We start from the raw sequence: 18,337 nt of genomic DNA, 5'->3' as shown, positions 1-18,337 counted from the left end.
CATGAAGAGAAGCGGGGACAGTGGGCATCCCTGTCTCGTCCCATTGAACAATTCAAGGGGGCGGGACAGGGAACCATTCACCTTAATCCTGGCTGTCGGCTTGTTGTACAACGCTTTTACCCACTTCATCATTCTCTCTCCTAGGCCTATATGTTTTAGCGTCCCCATTATAAACTCCCAGTCTGCTCTGTCGAAAGCCTTCTCGGCGTCAACAGACAAGAGCAGCGTGGGAGTCTCTCTTCTAGAAGCTTCCTGGATCAGCATGATTGACTTCAGGGAATTGTCCCTCCCCTCTCGTCCCCGAACGAATCCAACCTGATCGGTATGGATCCACTCGGGGAGGAGTGTTTTCAATCGCTCTGCCAGGATTTTCGCGTAGATCTTCACATCCGTATTCAACAATGATATCGGCCTATAACTCTCTAATGCTGCGGGGTCCTTACCTTCCTTTAAAATCAATGTGATGTGTGCGAGCAGGGCCTCTTCGCGAAGGGCCCCCCCTTCTCCTACCTCATTGAAATATTCACACAGTTTTGGTGCCAAGAAACTTCGAAATTTCTTGTAGTATAAAATGGAGTAGCCGTCTGGGCCGGGGCTTCCCCCTAGAGCTGTATCTTTAATTACTCTTTCTACTTCCATTACTGAGATAGGGGCCTCTAATTCCTTCATCTCGTCACACATATCTTTTGGGAAGTCGAGCTTCTCAAGATATTCCCTGATAGCTTCTTTCCTTTTCCCCCCGTCCTCCCTTCTAGTACTTATATTGTATAAAGCGCTATAATATCCGTGGAAGTTCTCTGCAATATCGGGTGTTGCAAACTTCATCTCCCCCTCTTTGTTCCTGATCTTCGGTATGTAGGTCCTATTTTTCTGCTCCTTTACTCTTCTTGCCAACCACTTACTTGACTTGTTGCCCCAAAGGTGTCTCTCACTATTTATTTTATGAAAAGCTGTCCTCCTCTCTTGTTCCAGGCATTCCTCTAACTCTCTTTTTTTTTTTTATAATTCCTGGGTCTCCTGGAGCCCTCTGGGTCTGGTCATTTGTTCTAATTCCTCTACCTCCTTATAGAGCTGAACCTTCACCTTATCCCTTTCTTTCTTTTTCCCGGTGCCGATTCCGATCAAGATCCCTCTAATAACCACCTTGTGTGTCTCCCAAATAGTAGCCTTTGAACACTCTCCTGTATCATTTACTTCATAAAAGTCGCTTAATTCCTGTAAGATTTTTATACTCACATCCTGTTCTTGAATGAGTGAGTCATTCAGTTTCCAGGCACTTCCTGTCCCCATATGACCCTGTATATCTAGTTGGATTTTTACAGGTGCGTGATCGGACAGGGTGATTGGTTTAATTTCTGATTTTTTTAAGTTGGCCACTAATTGTTGTCCTATAAATATGTAGTCTAGTCTTGTAAAGGTTTTATGGGCTGAGGAGAAATGGGTGTAGTCCCGATCTTTCTGGTGGCTGATCCTCCATGCATCATGTAACTGGGCACTGATCAATGCTTTATTTAATTTTCTATATCGCTGTTCTGCCCCCCGTGTACCGCCCCCTGAGGAGTCCATCTTAGGGTCCAAACACCAGTTTAAATCGCCTGCTAAAATTACCATACCTGTTCTAAATTCCTCCAGTTTCCTTAGTACTCTCCTTAAAAATGTGTCAGGGTTTCTATTTGGAGCGTACACATTAACAATGGTGCATTGCATGATTCCCAGTTTACCCTTTAAAAACAAATATCTCCCCTCTGAGTCAGCCAATCGTTCCTCGATTTCAAACCTTACTGATTTGTCAAAGCCAATGGCTACTCCTCTGGAGTGCGCAGAGGGTGTGTCTCCATAGAACCACATTGGGAATTGGGGTGATGTCAATTTTATCCCTGAGTTATTGGTTATATATGTTTCTTGAAGGCAAATGACATTTCCCCCCATAAATTGGAGTTCCTTGTTAATTTTATATCTTTTTTCTTTTGTATTTAACCCCCTCACATTATATGTTATCACATTGATAAGAACCATTGGCAACTAATATATTGTTCTATCGTTCAACGAGTGCTGACCCAGCGGGGGCTTTACCCTTCCAGGGGACAAGGAGGACGCGAAGGGCACTACACAAAAAAAAAAAAGAAAAACCCACACACTCCCTCCCCCCCTCCCCCCCTCCATCCCAACTCTGCGCCTGCAGCCGTTGGTCGGGTCTCTCCCCCGTTTTTTTTTTCTCTCCTCCTCCCTTTCTCATTTGTGGGTATATGAACCCGACGTTTATCTCTCAGATAACGTCTGTGCTTCATATTTACCCGGGGGTTCACACCTGGTAAAGCCTGCCCAGCAACGACGACTCCCTCCGCCCCACCCCCCTCCCCCAATCTCCCTCTCCGGACCCATCTAGCCCTCAACATTGCTGCACCCTATTTGTCTCCTTCCCTATCGTTTGTCTTTCTATTTCTCCCTCTCTGCCATCTTAGCTTCCGTTGGGGAAAGTTCGTATCGGATTCTTCCTGCCAGCCTGGTAGCGGAGGGGGGGCAATCTCTAGACTCTCACAGAACCTTCTTAGGTCCTCAGGGAACCGGAGTACCGCTGAGCGGCCATCTCTTCGTCCCCTCAAGCACGCTGGGAAGCCCCACTGATAGGGGATACCCGCCGTGTTCATGGCTTCCGTTAAGGGTTTTAGCAGTCTCCTTCTCCTCAGCGTTTCCGGGGCCAGGTCTGAGAACACCCGCAGCTCAGCACCCTCGAAGGAAATCTCCGGCAATGCCCTAAGTTTCTCCATTATTTGCCCTTTCTCCTCTGCGTAGTGAAACCTGACTATCACATCACGTGTAGCTTCCCTACTTGCTGCCCCCCCAACTATGCTCCTATGAACTCTGTCTAACTTTAGGCTTTCAGTAGGCTCTCTTTGTAGTAACGGGTTGAAGACCTGCTGCACTATTTTACTTAGCTCTGCGGGACCGTATTTTTCGGGGATACCTTTAATGCGTATGTTCTTCCTCCTACTCCTATTCTCCTGGTCTTCTAATTTATAAAGGAGGGACCTATTTGTTCTCTGGAGGCTCTGTACCTGTTCTGCTATCTCATCTATCCTAAGCTCTTGGTTGTCAATTCTATCTTCGATCTCCTCTACCCTCTCCAATACTCGACCTATATCTGCACGTACTCCAGCTATTTCTGTCTTTAGGGCCGCCTCCATTTTTGCGAACATTTCCCCAAGCATCTCTTTTATCAGAGAAGGTTCCATTTGGGGACCTGGTCGCAAGATCTCTTCTTCGGACGCAGGCTCTCCTGATATTCTCTCCCCCTCTTTATCCTTTTGGCCTCTGACCGAGCTTTGTATTATGGGACTCGTCTCTTTAGTCCCCCCACTTTTAGCCCCATTTGCTTTCGCACCTCTACCATCCTCTCCTAACTTCTGTCTGTTCAGGCCTGACCTCCTTCCCACTCCTTGTTTTGGGCTTTCCTGTCCCTCTTCTAGCGCACTGATGCTAGTGATATTACTTGCCATGTATCTTTGAATCCCTCCGGGGCTGGATGCAGGTGGGGCGCTTTTTCCTGATTTTGCCTTCCCCCTCATTCATCCTCCCTACTATTTTTTCCCAACCTATTTCTAAGTCTGTCCCACCTTTCTATAACCAAGTCGTCTCCTCAGAGGGAAACGGATAGACCTCTGGGGGATAAACCCTTCCTACAATCCGCCAATGACCCCCTTACAAATAAATGCAAATAAATGCAGAGTGGTAAAGATCAACACATTCAAAGTAAAAAAAAAAAAATGTCTACACAGAAAGGGGGGATAAGCTCGTTATAGACAGTCAGGCTGAGAACTGGCAAATATCTTCTAAGGAGGGCAGAGGGCCAATGCAAATGGACTATTCTAAGATATATAGGGGCAGCGAGATCTTCATTTGCTTCTTCTATTTCCAGCCGTGGGTTCTCCTATCCCCTTCACGTTTCCTTCCTCCTAGGCTGGGGGTTTATTTATTGCCCCTGTCCTCAGTACCTCTCCCTTCGGCTGAGGAAGAGGGGTAGAGTCCTTCTATACTGTGAACGTGACTCCCTCGCAGGTCTCCGCTTTATTACTGCTACTTCTTGGTAGGGACTTAAATACTCTTCTGAAGCGAAGACGGGGAGGTAAACACACACAAAAAAAAAGAGAGAAACCCTCCACGTCAGTCCCTAATAATGCGAGAGCGGGGGACCCTCCAGTCCAGGAAGGGCCAGGGGGGATGCAGACGCTCAGACTCCTTCACTTTAATGGTCCCAGAGAGATGCTTCCTTGCGACTGTCACAGTCAATCTCTCTCACGCCTTTCAAGAGTGCGCAGTACCCTTACTCTTGGGACTATGTCCAGTCGGGATGGAATTTAGGGTCTTCTAAGTGCATACACAGAGACCGGTATGCGTCCGGATCAGCCTATATGTTGTCACGGCAGGCCCCAGTCCTTGGATTTATTACTTTTTGTTTGGTGTGCCTGAGCCGCACAGGCTTGAGGAGGATATCCGTGCGCTAATTCTACCGCTGCCTTTCCAGTAACCTGTGGGGGGGGGGGGTGATAACTTTTTCCCTTTCCTGCTAGTTTACTTAGATCAAACAATTTGACTGTTAACCATCAGCGTTTCCACACCAGAGTCTCTGTATCTGTCATCCATTTATTATTTCCTTCTTAAAACAGATTTAAGCCAGTTTGTTTGCATACTGTATCCAGCAATTCACCCCACCCCCGTCAGGTACCTTTCCTCTGGAGCCTCGTCCTCCGCAGCCTGGTTCCTTACTCCACTCCACCGCTCTTCTGTCCACTCGGCGGGCTCCCTTTCACATCTTAGTCCCAGCGGGATGTGTGCTGCGGGTTGGGCGGGACACTCGCTCCGCTCTCCGGGTGGCTGGCTCTCGCCGTTCACTCCTTCCTCCGTCCGTCGGACCGATCCGATACAGTCTCTCCGCTCCCCTCCACCAAGCAGTTGATCCGGAGGCGCCGTCAAGTAAGCTTATCCACGGCAGGGTGCTTTACTGCTGGATCCTTCCGAGCGTCTCGGCCATGGCCTTGGCGCCGGTCACGCTCACCGCTTGTCCGGGGGCTGCGATGTTACGCGGGGATGCTGGAGGCTGGGGAAGAGGAAGCCATCTACTGCACACGCCTACCTCATGGTGCTCCACCCCCCTCCTGCCACCTGTATGCATATGTTATTGGGTGATTAGGTGACTATATAAGTTTGTAAACACAATTTTTATTTTTTTGTGCTTTTTAACTAATGGAAAGCACACTACATACATTTCAAACAGATAATTGTACCATGCACTGTAAAGAATTAATATGTTACATTGGGTTACTCACCCTTTATAATAACAAGCTCATTAGCATTTAATTCCATGGTAGAATTCCACTTATATCATTTTAACAGATTTTATGTTTTGCAGTATCCTCCAAGCCCACACTGGAAAATGACAGTCTTCCTGATTGTTGTTAAGGGGCAACACAGACATTTCCTACTTTGGTAACTGAGGGTTTATTTGAAAAAAAAAATGGGTGAAACTATTAGAGAGTGGCATCAATGCTAGATTAATAAGATGTTATCATCTTCTTGCACCTTCCAAACGTGTATTTTATGAGAATGTTTTTAATATGTAACACTGTCCTTCCTAACAGGCTTTTATACCTCAATGGAAAGCTTTACGCAGGATTTAGAGGAAATGTGGTTTGGACTATATGCTCGTAAAAAGGGTTTCTTAGACTCTTCAGGCTTTGAGCATGTTTTTCATGGTAAGAAAAATACTCCATTTACATTACAGGTTGTAAAGTCACAATGGATTTCATTATATCCTGTATGTTGTGATCTGGCCACAAAAGGGGCAAAAGAGACTCATAAGGGATCTTTGTTAGCATTCTGTCTCAGCACCTTGCAGTGCCCTAAATATTCCCTATTTTTAAGGATGGCTTCTTGGTGAACTGAATGATGGAGGTCATTGTCGCATAAATAAAATATAAAAAAAAAGTGAACATTAACTTTAAATCATATTTGCATTCATAACATTCCCAAAAAAGGCAAATTTGAGTTTATTTATAGAGATTTATCTGAAGGTATGGGTATATGATAGACAGTTGTTGAATAACAATACCTTTTTTGAAAGCTCATGGCATGTGAAACACACTCAAAAACTTCACCCGGTGCCAAAAAAATGTGCAAACACATGAGTGAGTCACAAAAATGTGCAACGGTTACACAAGCCCTCTGAAATCAGAGGGCCTTGCCCTGAATCCCCCGGTGCGTTAGGCTCCAGACAGGGACAAGGGTACTTAAAACATGGTCTATCTGGCTGAAACCAGACAGACCCCTTTCTTTGGAAGGTCTGCCGAAACAGACCCACCCAAGTACTAGGTAGGGCTCCCCTGAAGGGAGACCCCAGAAGAGAGAGGGCAAACTAAGTCAAAAGGCCAGGCCCGAAGACCTGTGACCCTACTCATCACTCACCTAATTACATTCAGAGATAGTAATGTGTTCTTCCCCTGCATGCAGAAGAGGACCCAGTGTTCTCTCATGAAAAACTGTCCGGAGCTTGAGCTCTAGGCCAGAAGGCCAGGGACCCTACCCTCTGGGGTCAGACCGCATGCAGAACCCATACCCATTAGGAGCATCCTTCCTCGGACTCAGACCTGCTGACACCAGCATGTATGCCCAGACACTGGCACTGCCGAACCGCCCTTCCAGGTCCTATGACACCATTGGATTTGCCTGTGTCCATCACCACAATTGGGAGTAACACAGCACCTCCTTTGGCAACTGATAAGAACAGATTTTTTTTTATTATTGAAAAGCCTGTGGCATGCAAAACACACCCAAAAACTTCCACCCAGTGCCAAAAAAAGTGCACACACAAAAACGTGCAATGGGTGTACCACTGTCCTCCATGAGGAAGGACCCTACCCTGATCCCCCAGGGCGTTAGGCTCCAGACGGGGACTGAGGTACTATACCTGGTCCATGTGGCCGAGACCAGGCGACCCCTTTCTCTGGAAGTTCTGTCGAAACAGACCCAACCAAGTACTTGGTTGGGGCTCCCCCGAAGGGAGACCCCCTGAGAGAGAGGGCGAACCAAGCCAAAAGGCCTATGTCTACCCCCTACCAAGACTTTCAGGGTTGACCTGAGGACCGACACCCTACTCAACACACAAGTGACAAAACTGTGACACACCAAACATAAAAATACAAAAAAGAGACAGACAGGGTTAAATAAAAAGAAAGTGGGGAGAAGGAAGTGGGAGAGTGAGTGAAAAGTGACCATTGTGTGTGACAGACCTCGATGGACATCCTCTCCCTCTGGTGGATGAGGCGCTTTCTGGCACACCAAACAGTGTCCTTAAAGCAACACAGCACCCGCCAGGCACTATCAATGTCCTCCTGTGAATGAGTTCCACAAAAGATTCCGTTCAGCACACCAAAGTGTGTGATAGCAGTCTGTGGAACAAAGTCTTTGAGGTCAGGTTCCAGAGCCCTCAACAGGTCCTGTGCAAAGGGACACTCCCAGAAAACATGCAGAGCAGTTTCCTCTGCAAAAGGGGCAGTGTCTGTATCTGCACAGGTTTCTGGTATGCATGAATGTCATGAGTGGCAACCCCCCTTGGATTGCCATGCATGCCAGATCATTGTGCCTGTTGGTGAGTCTCTTTGAAGAAACATTCCTCCAGACCACTTTACAAGTGGCTGAAGGGAGGCCTGGAACAGTCTCAACAATGTCCGATGCTCTAATCAACTTGTGGATAGTTTTTGGCTTCCACAAGTCAGGCTTCACTCCATGTAGCCCCAGCTCCTTAATAAACTTGAAAGTGTCCAAGTAGTACCAAGGAGTGTCCCAGTTGTAGGGGATGGAGCTGTCCCATTTGTCCCATCCAAGGGACCTCCAAAGAGGCAGGAGGAAAAAACAGGACATGGAGTTACCACCAGAGTCTACAGTTCTGTCCACCAAAGTTCTGCGGATGCAGTTACAGGCAAAGAAAACCCTCAGTAGAGTGGCGATGTCGGACACGCCCTTACCGCCCTTGAGGGGTTCCTTGAACATAACTGCCTGCTTTACTCTGTCCATTTTGGAGCTCCAGATGAAGTGAAACACTGCCCTGGTGATGGCCTTGCAGGTGTTAACCCGGGGGGGCCAGGCCTGGGCGAGGTACTGCAACACAGGGAGAATCTTGCTGCGGAGCACCAGTGTTTTACCTTCGATGGTGAGTTCTCGGAGGCTCCAAAGTCCAAACTTCTGTCGCATTTTTGTCAGTCTTTCTTCCCAGGACTTCAGGGCTGCGCCCTCTGCTCCAAACCAGACCCCAAGAATTTTGATGAAGTCTGCTTTGATGCTGAAGGGCATGGGTGCAGAAGAAGGCAGGAACCACTTTCCGAAGAGCATGACTTCCAACTTCCCGCAGTTGACCTTTGCCCCTGAAGCTTGGCCGAAGTCCTCACATGTCTGGGCGAGTGCGTCGATGGAGCGCCGGTCGGCACAGAACACCGTCACATCATCCATGTAGAGCGAGCACTTGACCCCCCCGTCTGTCCGGTCCTGGTGCGGTGATCCCTCTGATCTCTGGATTCCGTCTGATGCTTCGGGTGAAGAGCTCTATACAACAGACAAAAAGCAGAGGTGAGAGAGGGCAGCCTTGTCTGACCCCAGACAACACTGGAAAGGGGTCAGTTTTCCAACTGTTCACCAACACCACACTACAAATTTCATTGTACATTACATTTACGTATGAACAGAACATTTCCCCAAGACCAAACCTGCGCAGAGCGCTGCACATAAACTCATGGGAGACACGGTCAAAGGCCTTTTCCTGGTCAAGACTGACCAGGGCCGCGTGCACACGGCGGCCATGAATGTACTGGACCGTGTCCCGGACAAGCGCAAGGCTGTCCGCAATCCTGCGACCAGGAATGCCACAAGTCTGATCCGGGTGGATGATCTGTCCGATGACAGATTTCAGCCTGTTGGCCAGAACCTTGGCGAGGATTTTGTAGTCCACGTTCAGAAGAGAGATCGGACGCCAATTTTTCAGGTCTGATCTCTCCCCCTTGCGCTTATACAAAATCGTGATCATCCCTCAGTGTCGGAGGCATTCTGCCCTCCACCACCATCTCCTCATACAGCTCAAGCAGGTCTGGGCCCACGAGATCCCACTGCGTTACATAAAGTTCAGCTGGGAGACCGTCGCAGCCTGGGGTCCTGCCCCGCCTAAAGGATTTAGTGGCAGAGTGCAGCTCCTCCAACACCAAGGGGGCGTTGACGGCCGATGAACCTGCAGGATCAATTGGGTTAGAGATACCTGACAGGATCCTGTCGGCTGCCTGTGTGTCTGTTGTTTTCGGGGAGTAGAGGTTGGTGTAGTAGTCGCTGACCACTTGCATCACAGCCTCCTTTCCCTTCTGGAGTGTTCCGGTCTCGTCACGCAGCTCTGACAAGGGTGTGTGTCCTGAGTGGAGTTTCCTGAAAAAGAAAGAGTTACACTTCTCACCTTTCTCAAGATTCTCCACCTTGGCACGGAAGAGAATGTGCCTGGATTCTTCCTCAAAGTGCCCTTTCAGGCTCTTCTTGGTGTCCTCCAGGTCCTGCCTAACGTCCCAGCCACAGTGGTGAAGGTCCTGCAGGGACTGCAACTGACGTTGCAGTCTCCTGAGTTCCTTCTTCCTGGCAAACACTTGCTGTCGTCCCCTTGCCTGAAAGAAGCTGCGCAGCCTGACGTTCACAAACTCCCACCAGTCACTTACCCTTCCGAAGAATTGCTTTTCCTCCGTCCAGGTGGCATAGGCCTCCCGGAGTTCCCCCATCAATTCCTCATTTTCAAGCAGGGTACTATTCAGCTTCCAGGAGCCTGGTCCGTGGGCAAAGCCCTCGCCCATGTCACCCCGAAAGTGAATAGCCCTGTGGTCAGAGAAAAAGCAGGGGATCATGGAGAAATCGCGATGCTTGACTGCTCTTGAAGTGAGTACGAAGACGATCCTGGAACGCACTGATCCATCGGGACGGCACCATGAGTAGTTCACGGTACCTTTCCCTATGGATCCCACGGCGTCCTGCAGGGAAGCCTCCGAGATTATCTCCTTGAGCAGCCTAGATGTAGCATCAAGTTTTGCATACATGCTGGAGCTGCGCCCATCCTCCTCTATCGGACAGTTAAAATCACTGCCGATTACTACTGCCCTGGTGGTGACAAGTTGGGTCCGCAGGGTCTGGAAAAGTTCCAGCCGCTCATTCTTATCTGGGGGGGCGTACACGTTGATGAGCCTAATTGGCTCTCCCACCCACGAGCCGTCTATGACCAGAAGACGGCCACAGACTAGCTCATGGATGGAGTCAACCGCGAAGCGCCCACCCCTGACAAGAATGGCTACACCTGCAGACTTACAATCGGCACCCCCCGACCAGTAGAATGGACCGAGGGTCCACTGGGAGGTCAGATGAGTGTACCTCCTCAGAGGAGGAAGTGCGCACTCCTGGAGCATGTAGACATCACTCTGCTGGGTGGCAAGAAATGTCAGTGCCGCTTGCCTTCTAGATGTATCCTTGATACTCCTCACATTAATGGAAAAGATTGAGATCTCTGCCATAATGAAAAAGGGTATGAGGTCTACTCAGCAAGGGACCGAACTTACCTCCCCAGAGGGGGGTCTTCCGTTGCCTCCTCTGCTTGTCCTGTGTTCTCGGACAGACCGAGCTCCTCCAGGACAGCTTCCATCATCTGCTGGTTGATGGTAGTTGAGGGGGACGTCAGGCACAGTTTCGGCCATGACCTCCTCCTCTCCCCCCACGTCCTCATCCTCCTCCCCCACTGACTCGAGGTCCTCCACTATTGGCTCTGGTCCCTCGCTGTCGCGCTGGTCCCCATTGGGCCTTTTAGTGGAGGAAGCGGGTTCCTCTGCAGTTGGACTGCTAGGTTTCCGTTTCCGGCTTCCTGAGGGTCCACTGGTGGGGGTGGAAGGGAGGACAGGTCCGGGGTGGGTGGGGGGAGGGTGGGGAGGGTCTCCTCCAGCACAGAGGTGGTGGGTGGGGGTGTGCTGGAGGCAGGGGCTGGGGCGGGGGAAGGAGTCTGGGCTGGGGCCTGGACAGGGGTGGGGGTAGGCTTACCAGTGGTCTTCCGTGGTTCTTTTTCTCTTTCCGGTGGCTTCTTCCTGGTGCTGGCAGATGGCTTGCCCTGGATCAGGGCTCCAGCGTAGGATCGGGACCGCTGTGGGCAGTGTTTATACACGTGCTCGGCAGCTCCGCAGAGGTTGCAGGCTTTGGACCTTGGACAATCCTTGGTCTTGTGGCCTGTGACCCTACAGAACCTGCAAGCAAGTTCTTTGCAATCCTTACCCATGTGTCCAGTGTGGCTACACCTGTTACAGGTGTAGGGTATCCCAGGGTAGTAAAGGATGCCTGTGGATTTGCCCAGGGAGAAGCACGGCTGCAGGTGCTGGATATCCCCCGAAGGGTCCTTCCTGAACTTGCAGAGTACTGACCACTTACCTATCCAGAAGCCGTTGGCATTGAGGATTCGGACTGGGTCCTTCACCACGGTGCAGAACCTCTGCAGGTAAGTGGCTATGTCCTTACCTGGGGTATGGGGGTTCCTCATGGCCACCGTCACCCACTTCTCGTCCCGTGTAATGGGGCAGTTCGCAGCAAACTTACGAAAGGGGGATTCAGGACCACTCGTCTTTACCATCTCCCAGTACCTTCTGCAGACCTGGAACGACAAAAAAGTTATAAAAAAGGTACCTTTTGTGAAGGCCTGGACCGAAAGCGTTTCCGCTTTGCTGAACCCCTGCTCCAGTATCATCTTCTTTCCGAAGATCTCCGGGGTCATGTCGGGGACTTTTCCGTCCACCTCCTTCAGCTGCAGCACGACCGTCTACTACACTTGATCTTAGCCAAAATACCTTGCACACCCTCTGATATAGAGCTTTGCAGTGTATGCAGGAGATAACACTTGACCTGGTCTGTGGTGGGTAGGTCAGTTGCTGCTCAGCTCATAGAGGGTCCTTAGAATGGGTCCCTTGCATCTGTAGTGCCCCTTGCATCTTTTGTTGCCTTTGTTTAATGTCATATACCAATAACGTGATCATTGTTCTCACACTAGCTGAAGTTTCCAAGACTTTCTGAACAAGCTTTATAGTAGGACATTTTATTAAATACAATTTTACATGTTCTTTTGTTAGAAAAGGAAATGTGACAGAGCGTAGCAGCTCAAGCTGAAATTTACATATGCAAATGACGGAATTAGAGCAGTGACTCCCTTCTTTAACAGAAAAGTTTATTTATATTTTCAAAACCAAACATACATTATCAGGTGTCGAATCATCGTACAGACAAGTATCCTCGTTCCATTACATGCTTAATACAATTAGTTTCTTAACAGCAAGTATATATGTTCATCTAAATATATGTTGTGACAAGCTTGATTTAGATTCCCCTGTGCTGGGGGCATGGCCATGTGGACCTGCATGGGGGGGTGGGGCAGAATTGACAGCGACTCCCTTCTTTACCTTTCCCTTTCCTCCATGTTCAATAAGAGACACAGTGCCTGAAAGAAAAACACTTCTGCTATGCTATCTCTTTACAAATGAATACTCTGAGAACTGTGCACCATGTGTTAAATATTTATTTTTAAAACAAAAGATTGTGTAGAATAAAATAAAAGTTAAGGCTTGTACACACTATAAGAAAATCAGGCGAACATTTTCGTCCGAGGAGAGATGGTGCGATTTTCTGATAGCGTGTACACAACTTTCCACAGCCGATTTCGACATTCCGAATGAAAATTTCTGAAGGGACAAACTCCAAAATTGTTCTCATATGGGAACAGTATGAACAATTTTTGTTTCATGTGTACCGTTTTCATATGATTTTCATATGAAGAAAAATCAGGAAAGAAACACTGCACATGATCAGAAGCAATAAACAACACAAAAAAAAAGCCTTTGTTGTACGAGAATTTTACATACATTATTTCCCTCCTCGGTCCTGACTTGCTGTGAGGTGATCATTCATCTGAGTTGTTTGTTTTTGCAGGTGAAATCCATAAAAGAAAGATTTCTGGATTCCATAGTTGGGTACAGCTCTACTTTTTGGAGAAGGTTGACGAAATTAACTACTTGAGCTACACCACAGATGGACCAGTAAGTTGACTAACTAGTGACATGAATAGAACCATCTCTTCTAGTAGAGCAGAGTTGTTACTTTATAATCAGCATTACTGACATGAGATAATCAAGCTTTGGATAAACGTAATAAAATAAGGTAAATACTTCTGTCAAGTCTTTATAGCTGTTTGTGACTCTGTTGGGAGAGATTCCACTTTAATTCCTGTCCCTGTGAAAGCAGAGCAAGAAATGAGGGGAATGGCTGTCATGCGGAAGGAAAACACCTACAGTAATATCTACCTGACAGATGTTCTCACTCTTCTGTGTTTTTTTGCAATCTGTGTCCCCATTGGAAAGATTTACAATTACTTCCTATCAAGTGGGGACACAATTTGCAAATGAAGGACTCTTTTTCAAGTTGCGCAAAGAAAGTGCTTTGGGTTGAGTTAGACTTTAAGTGGGCGATATTGCAATCATAATGAGATTTTCTGCAAAAAATGTAAATTCGATTTCTTCGTGACCTACAGGAGGTAAACTAAAATCAATCTGCTATCAGTTAATAAATGTTGCACATTGCAACTGCCCTATGCTTGTCTTTATTGCCTAAGGGTTGGGGAGGGGGGGGGGGTTGTAATTTTTTTGTCAAATGTTCTTATCTACTAATGCCAAGAGCAATAGTTAACCACTTGCTTACTGGGCACTTAAACCCCCCTCAGTCCCAGACCAATTTTCAGCTTTCAGCGCTGATGCACTTTGAGTGACAATTGCGCGGCCATACAACACTGTACCCAAATGAAATTTTTATCATTTTTTTCCCACAAATAGAGCTTTCTTTTGGTGGTATTTAGTTACAGCTCGGAGTTTTATTTTTTGCTAAACAAACAAAAAAAGATGCAAAAAAAAAAAAAAAAAAAATCATGTTTTAATAGTTTGTTATAAAATTTTGCAAACGGGTCATTTTTCTCCTTCATTGAAGTGCGCTGATTAGGCGGCACTGATAGGCTGCATTGGTGGGCACTGATGGGCTGCATTGGTGGGCACTGATGGGCTGCATTGGTGGGCACTGATAGGCTGCACTGGTGGGCACTGATAGGCATAGTTAAGGCGGCACTAATAGGCACAGATAAGGCGGCACCGATGGGCACAGATAAGGCGGCACTGATGGGCAAAGATGGGCACAGATAAGATGGCACGGATGGGTGGCACGGATAAGTGGCACGGATGGGTGGCACGGATGGGCACTGATAGGTACCACAGATAGATGGGACTGATGGGCACTGATAGGTGGCACTGATAGGTGGCTCTGATAGGTGGCACTGCTGGGCACTGATGGGCGGCACTGCTGGGCACTGATGGGCGGCACTGCTGGGCACTGATGGGCGGCACTGGGGTGCAGCACCTGAGGCAGATTTTGGGTGGCACTGTGGGTGGCACTGCTGGGTGGCACTGTGGGTGGCACTGTGGGCACTGCTGGGTGGCACTGTGGGCACTGCTGGGTGGCACTGTGGGCACTATGGGCACTGCTGGGTGGCACTGACAGGGGGGCACTTACTTTATTTCAGGATGGCACTGCGGGTGGCAGGTGGGCACTGGCAGGGGGCAGGTGTCCTTTTAAATTGCTGGCCGTGATCGGGACTGATGTCCCGAACACGGCCGCCGGCGATCGGCTTTTTTTTTTTCTCCTCGCGCTGTCAGCGCGAGGAGGAATACTAGCCGATTACCGGCTCCGTTTTATCACATGATCAGCTGTCATTGGCTGACAGCTGATCACGTGATAAGGGGTCGGGATCGACCCCTTACACGGATCGGTGATCAGGCGAGTCTCACGGACTCGCCGATCACAGAGCGCGCCGCGCGCGCCCCTCAGGGGGCGCGCAGGCCGCTCGTAACCGGGACTACGTCAATAGACGTAGTCCCGAAAATGTGGGTCCGCGCTATTGCCGTCATTTTGCAATAGCGCGGATCCCAAGTGGTTAAAGTACATCAACATACAAATACAAAAACACAATCAGGCTGATTTACTAAAGGAGTTGAAAATCTTTGCATATCCTTTTTTGCCCGGTGCTATGGGGGGTCATTACCCCACAGTCATCAGTTTACCGTAGATTGTAAGCAAAGTAACTATAACATTTCAATTCTTATTGACTCTACTAAAAAATAGTGTCACTTTTTTTTTCTTCAAATAAACATTTTTAATCATTTTTCTTTTTTTTTTTCTTGCGAATTGAGCCTTTTGTCTATATAATAGTTTCTGCCTGGACACAAAGAAAAAAATTGAAGATTCTCAACAGACGGCAGGAAAAAATATAAGACCAGTTTTAAATACTCTTAAGGCCCGGTTCACACCGCTGCGGGGGGAGATCCGGATGTGATTCGCACAGCAAATCACATCCGATCTCCGTAGCGATGCGAGTTCAGCCATACAGATAGTATGGCTGAATTCGCAGCGCTCCCGCAGCAAACTCGCACGGGACCCTTTTTTGGGTCCGCAACAGAATCGGATCGCATGGGGGTTCACACCATGCGATCTGATTCCTGTGCGAGTCGGCAGATCGCACTGCGATATGCCGACGGATCTGGGGGTGTCATTAACATAACATTGACACTCCCAGCCGTCCGCATAGGGCAGTGTGAACTGCCGGCGGGAGGTGTGCGATGCGGGAAAACGCCGCGGATTCGCGGCGTTCCCGCATCGCTATAGTGTGAACCCGGCCTAAAAGTATTAGGTATTACTATAGAACCATACACATACAGATAATGAATATTATTTACAAAGTTGACTCGTTTCCTTTCCGAGCTCAGAATATTATGTTAGACAAAAAAAATTTATAAATAGAATAGACCCCCATATAACAGGAAACTCAGACCATCGTATGCCTGCAGAGTCATTTGCTTCCTCTATATTGGATGTTGTGTCCATTTTAAAAATGATAGCTGTTATATTTTCTGTCAGTTCCATATCATGGTCTCATCCTACTGCTCCTTGCAAAGCCTGACAGTTACTAACTTGGCATGTAGTTAGCAGAAAATCCACTACGTGGGGACATTTCAACATAGATGAAAAATAAATAACGATGCATGAAAAAAGGAAGATATGTCAGTAGAAGTTGTTAGGAAATATATTTATGTAAAATGGATCTATTTGTTGAATGATTATGCAAAATCATGAAAACTATGGAATTAAAGCACTTAGCAAAATCATTAGAATGCATGGTTCTATGTAAAACTGACAAAACAAGTTATATTTGTTTATTTCTTTTTTTTTCTTCTTTTTTTAGTGGACAAGTTATCCTGATGTGTTTTCATTCCAGTTCAAATGGTCCACCTATTTGAAGCCCCTAGGATCTTTCTTTATGGGATCCAGTCCTGAGTTTGATATAGCAATGTACACACTGTGTTATGTAACTCGTCCTAACAAGCGGTAGGTATTTTGTGTTTCTGATATGCACTTTGCTACTACAGTAAAACAGCAGCTAAGCTATGTTTATTGCAGGTTATTTAACTTTAAAAGCCTGTGTTAAGAAGCTTTGAGGGTTATTTACTAAAGTAAAATCTGCTTAGCACTACAAGTGCACTTAAAATTGCACTGAAAGTGAACTTGGAAGTGCAGTCGCTGTAGGTCCGAGGGGGACATGCAAGGAAAATAAAAAAAAGCATTTTAGCTTGCACATGATTGGATGATAAAATCAGTAGAGCTTACCCTAATTTCAGATCTACCCCTCAGGTTTAAAGCGATTGCACTTCCAAGTGCACTTGCAGTGAACTTGTATTGCAAAGTGGATTTCCCTTTCATAAATAACCCCCTTTGTGTTTGCGTCAGTGGCATCAGTATAACATTTATTGGAGATGCTTCTGTAATCAGTATTGACTGGTGCATTTCATCTGCAGTTGACCACCTTTGACATGCCTTTGACCTGCTTCAAATGGGTTCTACATTCCCATAGACTTGTATGTTGACACAGGTCCAAAATGTATGTCCAAACAATTTTTGGAGGGTTGGAAAAGAGTGAGGAGGTATTCGAATCTGACAATTTTTTACTTTGCTTCAAACGTGATGGAAGATGCAACAGACAGAAATAAAAAAAAAAATACATTATGGGAAGGCTAGAACCCCTGAAAGATTTTTATTTTTGTTGTATGGCCCTGTTGGAGATTTTCCTTCACTTCCTGTCTAGTAGTACCATTGTCACAGGGGATGTACATGAGGGAAAATTTCTCCAAAAATAGAATAGGGGTAGAAGTAAAAGCTTGAGAGGGGTTCTAATCCTTTCCCATTCTATCTAAAACTAAAAAAAAAAAAAAAAAAAACAACAACAACAAACAACTGCAGCAGGATCTACTTTGTAACCTCATTGCATATGGTGCACTTGTGTTAGCGGTCAAGTATAAACTTTGCATAGTTATACCAACCTTTATTCATCCAAGGACTGTTTGTATCTTATTACTTTTAACTTTTTCTTTGTCTTGAAGGTGTACCGTCCGATTTAATGGTCATTCTGTGCCAATCCAAACTTACACATGGACTAATTCATTCTATGGAAATGGAAAAAGATATGTAGCAAGTTCTTATCCTTCTCCCTAGACAAAATGCTGCAATTTTACACTTTACAAATAAACATTGATTCTCACATTTGTCTGTTCCAAATTTTTCTAATGCTAAATATGAGTAAGATCTTTTCATAGTAACTATTAAAGTGTTACTAAACCCTCAACAGTAAAATCTGTCTGTATATGCAGAACAGCATGCTTGTTATACTCAATGTGGAACTTAAGGGGTTAATTCTCTGCATTGTGTAAAAAGGCTCTTTGACACTATGGGGGTCATTTACTATAGCGCTGCGGCACTAATTAGCACTAATAAGCACTAATTGCAGTAATTCGTGCTAAAACAGTATTCACTAAAGCGCTGGTGAGAAAATACTCCCCAAATCAAATTTACTATAGTTCCCTGAAACCAAATAAGCGCCCAAACCCTTACTCTACAAAAACCTGCAGAATTGCACATGGAAATAATGTTTAGAACATGACATAATTGCCTAAATTGTACTGAAATGTGCAGTATATTATTTAACCCCCCTGACGGTATTCCCGAGTCTGACTCGGGGTGGATTTTTTATACCATTAGCGGTATCCCCGAGTCAGACTCGGGACTGCATCGCTGGATCCAGGAGGAGGAATACTCACCTTCTCCCTCGGATCCAGCGTCGTCTCCCCGCTGTACGAGCGAGCCGTGTCTCGCTCGATCT

General features: G+C 46.9%; 2 protein-coding genes across 2 annotated transcripts in view; one reads left to right on the top strand and one right to left on the bottom strand.

The window, feature by feature from the left end:
• The window catches only part of LOC143983672 (uridylate-specific endoribonuclease D-like), a 35,095-nt gene extending 17,376 nt beyond the window's left edge, over window positions 1-17,719 (top strand). Inside the window, exons 4-7 of the mRNA XM_077483650.1 lie at window positions 5,637-5,750; window positions 13,021-13,127; window positions 16,370-16,512; window positions 17,562-17,719. Coding sequence (XP_077339776.1) covers window positions 5,637-5,750; window positions 13,021-13,127; window positions 16,370-16,512; window positions 17,562-17,673 — 476 coding nt within the window. The 3' untranslated portion in view covers window positions 17,674-17,719. The remainder of the gene's footprint in view (window positions 1-5,636; window positions 5,751-13,020; window positions 13,128-16,369; window positions 16,513-17,561) is intronic.
• On the bottom strand, window positions 7,149-11,815 carry LOC143981485 (uncharacterized). Its single transcript, XM_077479355.1, has 2 exons — window positions 11,095-11,815; window positions 7,149-7,168 (listed from the first exon to the last, which is right to left on the bottom strand). Exons 1-2 carry the CDS (start codon window positions 11,813-11,815, stop codon window positions 7,149-7,151), a joined length of 741 nt encoding a protein of 246 aa, XP_077335481.1.
• Window positions 17,720-18,337: the final 618 nt, after the last annotated feature.

Source organism: Lithobates pipiens, unplaced genomic scaffold, assembly GCF_037356315.1.
Source record: "Lithobates pipiens isolate NorthernLeopardFrog02 unplaced genomic scaffold, aLitPip1_a1.2 Scaffold_16, whole genome shotgun sequence".
Lineage (NCBI taxonomy): Eukaryota > Metazoa > Chordata > Amphibia > Anura > Ranidae > Lithobates > Lithobates pipiens.
The sequence above is the reverse complement of the archived record's forward strand: the minus strand, read 5'-3'. Positions and strand labels throughout refer to the sequence as shown.

Coding starts and splice junctions, on each gene's coding strand:
- LOC143981485 (XM_077479355.1), bottom strand. CDS start 11,815: ATGACCCCGGAGATCTTCGGAAAGAAGATGATACTGGAGCAGGGGTTC. Junction 7,169..11,094: donor AGAACCACGGAAGACCACTG/GTAAGCCTACCC, acceptor GGTGTGTCACAG/TTTTGTCACTTGTGTGTTGA.